This window comes from Telopea speciosissima, chromosome 3 (assembly GCF_018873765.1).
Source record: "Telopea speciosissima isolate NSW1024214 ecotype Mountain lineage chromosome 3, Tspe_v1, whole genome shotgun sequence".
In the NCBI taxonomy this organism is placed as follows: domain Eukaryota; kingdom Viridiplantae; phylum Streptophyta; class Magnoliopsida; order Proteales; family Proteaceae; genus Telopea; species Telopea speciosissima.
This window is the reverse complement of record NC_057918.1, coordinates 21,021,881-21,033,266: the sequence shown is the minus strand read 5'-3', so window position 1 is coordinate 21,033,266 and position 11,386 is coordinate 21,021,881. Positions and strand designations below refer to the sequence as shown.

At 37.6% G+C, this 11,386-nt stretch overlaps 1 protein-coding gene across 3 annotated transcripts in view; it reads right to left on the bottom strand.

Annotated features, from left to right (window-relative positions):
• The window catches only part of LOC122654214, a 41,893-nt gene that overhangs the window by 12,419 nt on the left and 18,088 nt on the right, over positions 1–11,386 (bottom strand). For 2 of the 3 annotated variants that reach the window (XM_043848203.1, XM_043848202.1), the window contains exons 6-16: positions 8,783–8,849; positions 7,205–7,346; positions 6,977–7,086; positions 6,720–6,899; positions 6,294–6,544; positions 5,982–6,200; positions 5,678–5,899; positions 5,526–5,579; positions 5,360–5,425; positions 5,106–5,246; positions 4,966–5,019 (exon numbers count right to left, since the gene is read on the bottom strand). In XM_043848203.1, coding sequence (XP_043704138.1) covers positions 4,966–5,019; positions 5,106–5,246; positions 5,360–5,425; positions 5,526–5,579; positions 5,678–5,899; positions 5,982–6,200; positions 6,294–6,544; positions 6,720–6,899; positions 6,977–7,086; positions 7,205–7,346; positions 8,783–8,849 — 1,506 coding nt within the window. Of the gene's footprint in view, positions 1–4,965; positions 5,020–5,105; positions 5,247–5,359; positions 5,426–5,507; positions 5,580–5,677; positions 5,900–5,981; positions 6,201–6,293; positions 6,545–6,719; positions 6,900–6,976; positions 7,087–7,204; positions 7,347–8,782; positions 8,850–11,386 lie in introns of those variants that run through there. The other variant, XR_006331882.1, reaches the window with a different exon arrangement.

Below are 11,386 nucleotides of genomic sequence, written 5' to 3'. Positions count from 1 at the left end.
CGAAAGAAAAATAGAGAAGCAGTGGCGACTTCGAGTCTTCGTCTCTTCGACTTAGACTCCGTCGAACACTCAAACCTCACTCCTCAGTGGCCAACTGCCCATCGTCCACCGGCATCCGGCCACTCGGCGAGGATCTCCAGCGGTAAGTATTGTTCTTTTTTCTTTTTTTTTCTTTTTTCCTTCTAAAACCTAAACCCTTTCTAAGTGCTAACCCCTGCGGCCCTACTGTTCCTCTTCTTCTCTTCTCCAGCCTCAACCTCCACCGGTGACATATCCATCTTCCACCGGCGTCCGGCAACAACTCCATTAAAGGTAAATCTGTGAGTCATTCAGCTTTTCTTCTTCTTCTCTTCTATTTTTTGTTTTTTTTTTTTTCTTATGCTGCATTGCTGCTGCTGTTCCATCACTTGATTCACTTCCATGTCCCTCTTTTCCAGCTTCCATCCCCAGTCCGGCAGTCCCCAACGGCAACATCTTCAATCTCCACCCCCACCGACAAGTCGACATCTCCAATTCCACGGTAAGAGGTGCCATTTTTTTTTTCTTTTCTTCTAAAATCTAAAGTCTAAAGACTCTAAACCCTGTTCTTCTAAGTTCTAACCATCTCTATGACTATGTTTCTTCCTTTTGGCAGCAGCAGCCTCGTACATCGTCCGGCACTATTGTCTTCCATTCCAGCAGCATTTTCCAGCCAGTAAATGCCTTCTTTTTTTTCCAGTCTCAGTGCTTCACTTATTCTCTTCCTCATTAGTTTAATTATAAATCTGTAATCAGTATTTTTCTTTCCAAGTTCCAAATTTCATTTTTTCCTGATTTTCTTTTCATTTTTTATGCTTCACTGCTTAGAGTTTCAAATTTCAGCAGTGTATTACTGTGTTACTAATTTCCTGCTTCTTATATGCCTTCGGTTGGACTAGCAAACACTTCAATATTTTATCTATTGTGAATCTGTGATAGTTTGATTAGTGATTACACTTTCTATAACATAGTTGTTTTTTTCTTTACTTTTTAAGTTTTTATACACTTCAATTCTCTATATTTTTTAATTTTTTTCTATTTTTTGTCATTGTAGACAACTAGACATCAGACAAAGGGAGTACAATGACCAATGGTGATGGTAATAGTGGGGCAGAAAATATAAGTACGGTGGGGTCAAGGATTGATCCAAGCAAGGATCAGAAAAGAAAGGCCAGGTCTAATGATCCTGGGTGGAAGAATGGATAATGGCCTAATTTAGAAGACAAAAATTGTGTCAAGTGTATCCTCTGTGGGGTGAATACCAAGGGAGGAATAAAAAGATTGAAGCAACACTTGATTGGTGGCTATGGAGATGTAGCCAAGTGCTCAAAGACAACTGCCGAAATTGCTAAAGAGATGAGAGAAGCGATCTTGAAAAACAAGAAGAGGAGGATGGAAAATTTGGATGATTTGGATGTTGGCGGTGGCGATTTTCATGTTGAAGGATCCGAAGAAAGGCATATAGAGTCTGATTTGGGGGGTGGGGACTCGAGCCTTATTCCAAGCTCTGGAACAACTTCAAAAAAAATGAAGTTGTCATTCAAACGATAGTCAAACAACAAGTAAGGGGTCCCATGGATGCTCATGTAAAGAGGCGGACTCCTGAAGAGGTTGTTGCAGAGAGGCACGGTAAAGGTCCCCAACAGACTACAATGGAGAACCGTATGAGATCAGAGGAGGAAAGAGATAAACTCCGTTCTTACTTTGCAAGGTGGGCTTTTGAAAGTGGCGTTCCATTCAATGCATTGAAGCTAAGGAGCTTCGAGGAGTTGGTTGAGGCAATTGGACAATATGGGCCAAGTTTCAATCATTTCAAACACTTCAGAGCTTATTGAAGCATAAGGATGCTTTGAGGAGATTATTTCTTTCTGACCATTGGGAGTAATCTAAGTTGTCACATATAGAGGCAGGGAAGCAAATTGTTGAAATAGTTTTCCACACATTTCTGGAATGGTGTGCAGGATTGCTTGAGAGCATCATTGCCTCTTCTTCAAGTATTGAGGATAGTAGATGGAGATGAGAGGCCTGCATTGCCTGAAGTATATGTCGCAATGGAAGAGGCAAAGAAGCACATAATATCAAATTTTAAGGGCATAGAAAGGAAATGGAAGAAGATTGTAAAGATTATTGATAGGCGTTGGACAAGTCAGATGGAGGGACTAATATATTTGGCTGCATTTCTCCTTAATCCAAGCAAGTACTTTAAAGCAATTGAGATGGAATCAGATGAATCTTTAGCCAACTCCTTGATGCATAAAGCAAATGATGTCTTTAATGATGTTCTTGTGAGGATGGTGCCTGATACAACCTTGCAAGACAAGATCAGTGAACAATCTACTGCTTATACTGGAACTAGAGAATCTTTTGCAAAGGATATGGCGATTAGACAAAGGGACAAGTTGAGTCCTCGTAAGTATTTTTTCTTTTAATTTATATTGCTTAGTTGTTTTACTTGTTTGTATTTTGTATTGTATGTTGATTTTAATTTAAGCTATATTTTTTCTTATATATATTATATATATTTATAGTCGTTTGGTGGGAAAAACATGGAAGCTCTACACCTGAGCTTACAAAGCTTGCAAGGCACCTACTTGGTCTTTGTTGTTCATCTTCTGGTTGTGAGCACAATTGGAGCATATTTGAGTTTGTAAGTACTTGAGTATTTCAGTACTAAGTTAATATTATTTTTATTTTTTGTTTTTTGTGTGGTTTTAATGTTTTATGAAAGAATGACTTAAAGAATAAAAAGTAATATTTTCATATTGTTTATTTGTTCTTCAGATTCACACCAAGAAGAGGAATAGGTTAGAGCATCAACGTTTAAATGATCTTGTCTACATCCAGTATAATCGTCGTCTTCAAGTAAGGTTCCAAGAAAGAAAGGAACAAAGCAAAAATTATGATCCACTGGAGCTTGATGAGCTAGATTGGAGTAGTGAGTGGATGACTGGGGCATCAGATGATGAATTAGTTCATCTTGGGGATGATCTCACTTGGAGAACTGTATTAGCACTAACTGGGGCATCTTCATCGTTTTATGGCGCCAATAGAGCGAGGAGGTCTGGACCATCAACCGCTCCAGTTCCACCCCTTCCCTTTTCTTATTCACGGCGTGCTAGGGGGAGGGTTGAGGAGTCTTCAGATGAAGAACTGGAGCTCGGGTTCGAGTTGGATGAACAAGATATGCGTGATGATGAAGATGTTGAGGATGATTTTGGTATAGAAAGTAATGATGCGGACAAACAACAGGAGCAAGAAGATTTAAATATGCTTAATTGGGATTGAAATTTGAAGTTGTAAAGTACTTACTGAACAATTTGTTTTGGATTTTGGATGGTTTTGTTTTTTAGACTTTTCTTCACTCTAAGTATTTGAATGTTTAAGCTTTAATGATTACTTAATTTTGGCATTTTACTATTTTAGGTTATGTTATGTTTTCTTTTATTGAGTATTGATTGACAGGGTCACATAAGTAGAAATATAGTGGATGACCTTAGGGTCTGCTGCCTAGGCACTCAATTTGGCATCACAGAGATAAGTGTACTAATTTACCAGCCCTTTATTCTTTATATTTAATAATTTATAATGTTGTTTGATTCTTTGATATTTATATTTCATTATTTTCATATGCTATATTGCATTATTGCTATGATAATATTATGAACTTAGTTTGTTAATTTATCTTTTGATGAATACCTTACATTGGTTTGACTCTTTAGTATTTATTTGGCAAAGAAATAGAATTATATAATTTTTAATATGCTATTTGTGCCAAATAAAATGGTTATATAATAAAACAGAACACTAGAACGCTTTGTTCGCCAAGGCGGCACCCTATCGCCAAGGCACTTAGGAAGGCTCTCAAACACCGTGGTCGCCTTGCCGCCTTGATAACTATGCCTAGCAGATAATTACCACCATTTCTTCATCTAAATTTAACTGAATTATTATGGGGGAAAAACACTATTTATTCCAACTTAAAAGTCACAAGAAAAATGTAGAGAAATTTGAAATTTCATAATTTTTTTTACATCATAAACCACTGCAAATATTTGATGAGATGTTTGGACGAGTGGTAAAACAAGAGAAGATAAAACAAGGAATAAACAAATTAGTTGTAATTTAAGAGTACCTTCGAAGATGATAAGTCATGAAAAAGTACTTTTGAGGTGGCAAGGAAATGTGCAACGAAGCCCTAATGCTTTCAATAAAGAGGAGTGATATAACTTAGGTTGGAGGAGGTAAAAGAGCAAAGGTACAGGCCTAAAATGAATTTGGAAGAAGTGGTGAGAAAAGATATGCATGGATTAGGAATGACAACATGTATGAATTTGGATAGAATCGAATCATGAAACAGATTTTATGTAGCCAACCCCATTTAGTTGGAATAATATATAGGCATATAGCTGAGTAGAGTAATATGCATTACAATTACAAATGCCATAAACTTGAAATCTCATGCACACCTAAGCAGAACACATATCTAGATGATTTTGTCCTCAATCAGTATGAACCGATTTTCACTAAAAGAATACAAATGCAAAGTATAGTACTTGATCTTCAAGTAGAGAATGAGACCAAATCAATGACCCACACTTGTTTACTGTGCCCCAAGGCCCCCAACACCACACCTAGCTAGAGAATAAACTTCAGACAGTCATCCTTCAAGATATCCAAACATCATTTGAAGTTTACTAATGTTTCCACGAGTTCACATTATACGTTCAATGCCTCTAAATGTTACCCAATTACAAATTTTTCCATAAGAAATGTAACCTTGAGGAATCATAACATATCCTTAACTCCTAATCAACATTTTCGACTTGCAAAAACAGGGAAAGCATACAAGCATTTAAACATTAATAATGTAACGACTCTACAAGCAAGACAGAAGATGCCCATAACTGAATGGGAACATGAAATTCATTAGAGTACCTCCTCACTTACCCTAATTTGCTTGATGCTTTTTAATTCCTCTGCCCCATGATGCTGCGTCTCAGCCTGTAGAAAGTGATTAAGGTGAAGATGAAAGAGACTAATAAAAAACAACTACCACACAGGCTACACATAAACCAACTGAACGTCACCTTTTCTCTCTGCTCCATACTATGCCTATCACAGTAACCCTTGTGCTGAACCTTGCCTCCACTAGTTTTCACATGCAAGTAGAGGCCAGCATTTCTTGCACAAAAAGGATGAAATGTTCTTTGACAGTTCCCATAGTTACACTGTAAAAAGAATTCAACATTTACAATTGACAGAAAATTATCTTAATTCCACCATGCTTTAAAGTCGAAGCAAAAACTGTGAGAGTAGGAGAAAATAGTTGAGCAACCCTCACTTTTAGGCAGACACCGACTCTTCGACGACAGATTATGCAAACATCCCTTTCCTTCAAAATGGTCTCCTGAATGTGTCATGATTAACATGTAGTTACATACGCAACAAAGAATGTAATCTATATATTGAATCCTATCCAAATTAACCACCTAAAAGAGTGCCCATACCATCCCATGAACAGCATTGGCTTGTCCCTTTCTGAATGTTGATTCCAACATCCACTACAAAGCAAAAAGTAGAAAAATAAAACATTACACATGCATTTCATTTAAAATAAACTTGAGACAATCAACCAATTAATTAAGAACAGAAGACTTACCTCAGCACAAAAGGCATGTACCCACTGACCATCAGTTGACTTTCTAAAGGCACCGGTTGAGCCAGCACATAAACCACAGTGTACAATAAAACAAGGCTTCTCCTGAGAATTTGGAGGTATGGCTCCCAGGCTTCTAGATGGCAACAGCTCTTCACACAATTCACAGTACCATGGACCAACAGGATCTTTCACATTACGATAACAGCCCAAATGAACCGCAACCTGTCAGTGTAATTTCATCATTAGATCCCAAAACTAGATTGGCAGTATATAGTTACTTTATATACAAAAAAAGATACAGAACCTTGCAGTTGCTACAAACTAAGACAGGGTTCAACATTGTCTCTGATCGCCTACAGACATCACAAGATCTTGGATTGTCTTTCGAGAAATCTGAGGTCAACTGGAAGATATTGGACTGTTTTTCTGATGAAGTCCTTGATACAGCCAACCTTGAGAGTGTTTCCTTTGCCCGTGGCATCAAATGAGAATGAGGCGCAGCCCTCCCATTGACAGTATTGACCTTCAAAAGATTATGCAAATGGATAAAATTTGTCAGGTTCCTCTTTCAATCAACATCAATGATGTAAGCCTCTGTGTGAAAAGAATTTAGAACCTCGTGTTGACCAGATTCATCATGCCCATCTTTCCTAAACGATGAAATCCTCGAAGAAGCTGCAGCAGCAGCAGTCGCAGCAGCAAGCACAGCCTGGGCTTCTTTGTGGCGTTTCTCTTTCCGTCCTCGTTTCTTTGCTTCTCTAAGCTCAATAAGATACTGATAGACAAGTACGTCATCCCATTTTTGGTTCCCTACAGCATACATCTCCGCTGGAAGACTTTTCGCAACCCTATACATCAAATCAGCTGCAAGGACAATTCAAACACAATATGGACAGTACAGTCACATATCTGGGTGTACAAATAACATAAAGAAAACAAGCAGCAACAAATTACAATTCAAAAAACTTAGATCCAACACAATTACAAGGAAAAGAATGTGGATAACAAGCTTGCAAATACATTAAAGGTGCAAAGGTGATACCGCAATAGTGCTTGCTCGAAACTGCTAGGTCAACCAACTTATTCTGATAGTAAATAATTTCTCCTTCCACTTCGTCTTCTGGAGAGTACTCCAAGACTCCCATAGTTCTGGCCTTAATCAACTGTTCCAGTTTTAAACCAGAAGATGCCTCAATGGAAGAGATGCCTTTATCAATTGAACCTGCCAAAATATAAAATAAGAGATCATTTAAACCATTCCAAGTATGACACTCAAATAACCCAAAGGAAAGACTTTACCAACACTGTCATGAGCTGTGGTTTTCTGTTTGGAAAGCATACTCTGCACCTGCATCATCCTCTTGTGGATAAATGGATGAATATAAGTCGTCGGAGATACTTCTTTACTTCTGCATCACATGGCCATAAACATTATAAACTTGTCAATATAATATGTTCAAGACTTCATCCAACCGTATAGAGTAATATTCTAAGGATTATGTAAGGAATTTGACTTTGTAAACTTACTCATGATTACACATAACCAGGGTCACGGCATCAGCTGCACAAGCAGGGTCTTCACCATTAGGGTCCACAAGAGTATTCAGCACAGAAGTATCACCCTCGTTACCTTGAACTTTCTTCAATGTGTCAGACTGTGCACCTATAGCTGGGTTTTCAGTCCAGAAAACAGTATTAGTATCACAGAGGGACAATAAACGCTGTACGTTCATTATCTGATTTAGGAACTAATGTTAACAACATCTTTTCAATATTAAAAACTCTATATCTCAATCACAAGAAAACAAGATCAATGACTTTCTAACCACTCATAATGATGTAAAATATAAAATAAATCAATATAAATTATTCGAAGAAATTAAGATTAGGATCTTCCAGTATGAAATGTGCAGAAGAAATGGAAATTGTCGGTGGATAAGAAAAGAACACATATAAAATAGAGGAGTCAAAGTCTGAAAAGGCTTTGTAGATTGCAGAAAAAAAATTAAATCAAACAGAACACTCAATACTAAAAATTATTTAGAAAATGGAGTTTAAGGATAGTTTTAGGCAAACAACCAAAATTATATAAAGTAACAAACAAGAAGGGAAATCAGATAGTAGCTTGGCAATTCATGGTGTGTCATCAATTCAAAGATCTCTCATATGGTTTAAGGAGGGGCAGATACTGATGTGGAACAGATAAGATGAGACCAGTATGAATCAGTGATATAAAGTAGGCTAACGAAATCGCGTTTTGCAAGTGTGTCAGCTGATCCTTAGTGTCAATTGCCCGATCCAAACCTATCTAGATCAGTACCAACAAGAAAAACCAAGGCTCCAATAATGATCTTTAAACCCTTTTTAAAGATTTCTATGGGAATTAGGCTGCAGAATAACCGATGAACTTGACCATATTTCAACATATAAACTCAAAAGTTCTACGCCACCAAAATGGGTAGATGAATAACTTTTTAATATCATATCAAGCAAAAAGGTCAAGCTTCCAAGGGCACAGGCAAACACATTATAACATCTTTAATGGTATGCAAGCACGTGAATAACTGTATTGACACCATAATCAAGCCAAAAGGTCAAGTTCTAGCAATGCATGCACCCACAAAAGTAATAACTAAGAAAATGAGGAAATTGACAAACTTGCGACTTTATCCTCTTTATAAAAGTCAAAAAGTCAACACGACTCTTAAACAACTAAAAATGAACTCTAATCAGTAGAAATTAGACGAATTTGCAAACGCATTTCTACATGAGTACAGCCCTACAGGAACATGTCTACTTGATCAGAACAATGTGTCACCACAGTGCCAACAGACTGACACAAGTATAGCATAGTGGTAAACACGGAATTAGTTACAAGATACTATCAAAGTGGTTCACTCATAAACAAAAAACTATCACCTCCAACATAATGCCTCACCCAACATTAACAAAATCATAAAGTAGAAATAAGTAAAGATCAATTTGCAAGTAAGTCAAAGCTAATTAAACCCAGTGCAATGCTCAGATAACAAAGAATTGAGGAAATAAGATAATAAAAAAATCGATGAATTAACCCAAGTTAGCCAGACAATGAGCCCAACATACCTTCAGATCTAGGTGATTCATCAACAAAAGAACCCACCTCTTGATGCCCTGAAGACTCCAAGTTAATCTGCAATAAAGACCAAAGTCATGTTCAAAACTACAACTCATAAATGACCTGGGTAGGATGGGGAGACTACCTATCAAAGAGAAACAGAAAAATTAACTGGAGATTCACTACCACTTCCATACACTTTTATATGCCGAAGAGAACTTCAAAATATCACACATAAGCATAGTTCAAAATCTCAGTCAAAACCACCGAGATTTCGCAAAATATTTTGGTTTCGGCAAAGGTCAAAACGAAACAGATTGTGACTCGATAGGAATGTAGGATTTCGACAGAGATTTTGGCATTACGGCCGAAATTCGGTTTCGACTCAGTTTTGGTACATGTAACAAAACCTCAAATTATCAACCAGAATCTGAAGAGGAATAACTGAACAGAGCGATAGAGATTGAGGGAGAAGAAAAGAAGGCTTGTCGATAGAATCTGTGTTCTACCATACCAGCCAATATATATTTATATTAAAGGCAAAACAGAGTTACAATGGAAATAAACCTCTTACCTAGCTTAGCCTAAAACATAATTGCAATAGGAGAATGATACCTACTTACAATAGGAATAGAATAAGCATCTAATCTAAACTACTTAGCTTAAAATAGAATCCCACGATATATAGATATATATATATATACAAAACAGTGCATATAAAAGCAGTGTTTCGATCGAAATGGGTCAAAATTTCGACCCATTTCGTGATTTTGAGTGGTTTCGCCTGTTAAAGGGGGAAAACTCCACACACAAAAAAACCCAGATTTAGCATTTTTTGCCAAATCACCAACATTCATTGGTGGAAACAAAGTGTTGGGGACTACTACAACGCATCTACAGCAACGATTTGACGCATTTGAGCAAGTTGTGTAAGATTCAATTAGAGGTAAACCCTTTTTCCCCAAAGGTTTCGAGCATTCCGGAACTCTATGTGGTACTGACATAGAGTTGGAGAAACAGTTTCGTAGGAGAGTTTTAACCTTGGTTGTACACTTGTACTTGTACTTGTAACGCTTCAACATCATATTCTAGTTGTTTTCATTGAATTTTGTGTGTTCTATCACTAAATTATGTGTAGAATAGGCTATATTTGAAAAGTATACAGCAGGGTATGGCATACACTACCAACCTAGGGTACAATACCAAACTACCATTTTGGATGTATGTTTTTATAATATAAAAGGTTCCAATATGTTTAGAAATGCTTAATTAGGGTTTCCTGAAGTTTCAAACAAAAATTTGGCCAAACGAAATGGCCAGCCGAAACATGCGGAGTTTCAGTCGAATTTCGGTCGAAACCCAAAATATTTCAGTTATGTAGTCCTAGATTGGTAAGAGACCAACTAGGAGCCAGTACAACAGGATCTAATATGAACCAGTAGTCCGATTGGGGCAGAAGATGATTTTAGGTCAAAATTAAGGTTAGGGTTTAATTAGGGTTTGGGTTTGGTTAGGGTTAGGGTTTGAGGTGTTGGTTATGCTAGGCAGGTGTAGGGAGTCTATCAGTGAAGGTCCTAAGATGTTTTGCTGGAGGAAAGTATTTAAACTTGAATAGGCAGCACGTTAAGATTAGGGTTTTGAGTTTTTAGAAAGAGGAAAAGATGATTTCTAGGGTTTGGCTGGACAGAAGTTAACCAAACTTGAATGGTTTTCTTAGGAGGGTATGAGGGATAATCGGTCAGATTTGTAAACTGTTCTTACAATTGGTATGGGCTGGGCAGAAATTAGGGTTTTGGGTTTCGATTTGAGAAGGTGGGATTTTAGGGTTTTAATGGTGGGAATGGGCAGCAGTGTGGATCAAGTGTGTGTTATGGGCAGAGGGGGTGTTGTGGCAGCAGTTTGGTAATTTAATTATATCCATGGCTCTGATACCACTAAATGTAGTCCTAGATTGGTACAGGACCAACTAGGAGCCAATCAACCAGGATCTGTTATGAACAGGTGAATCGGCTAGGTCAAAATAGGGTTTTTGGTGATTAGGGTTAGGGTTTGGTGTTGGGCTATGTCAAGTTGAGGTAAAGGAACCTATCAATGAAGGTCCTGAGATGTTTTGATGGACAAAGTGTGTAAACTTGAATCAGCAGCAAGTCAGGGTTAAGGTTTCGGGTTTTGAAAAAGATGGTTTTTAGGGTTTGGATGGACAGAAGTTAACCAAACTTGAATGGTTTTCTTAGGAGGGGGATAATCAGCCAGATTTTTAGACTGTTCTGACGGTTGGTTTGGGCTGGGCAGAAATTCGGGTTTTGGGTTTTGATTTGAGATGGGGGAATTAGGGTTTCAGTGGCTGGGATGGGCAGCAAAGGAGATCGAGTTCTCCTTATCGGCAGGGGGTGTTGTGGTTAAAATTTGATGTAAGTTCTGATGGCTGGTTAGGTCTGTGGGGAATTTAAGGTCTAGGAAATTTGAAAATAAAAAGGGAAAAGTTAGGGTTGGGGATGTACAGGATTAGAAGAAGTATGGGGATGGGGGATGTTTCAAACTTACTGTTGTGCAGGAACTCTTTGGCAGCAGCTTGTTTGAATGCAAAAGTTGAATAAAAATTGAATCTTGGA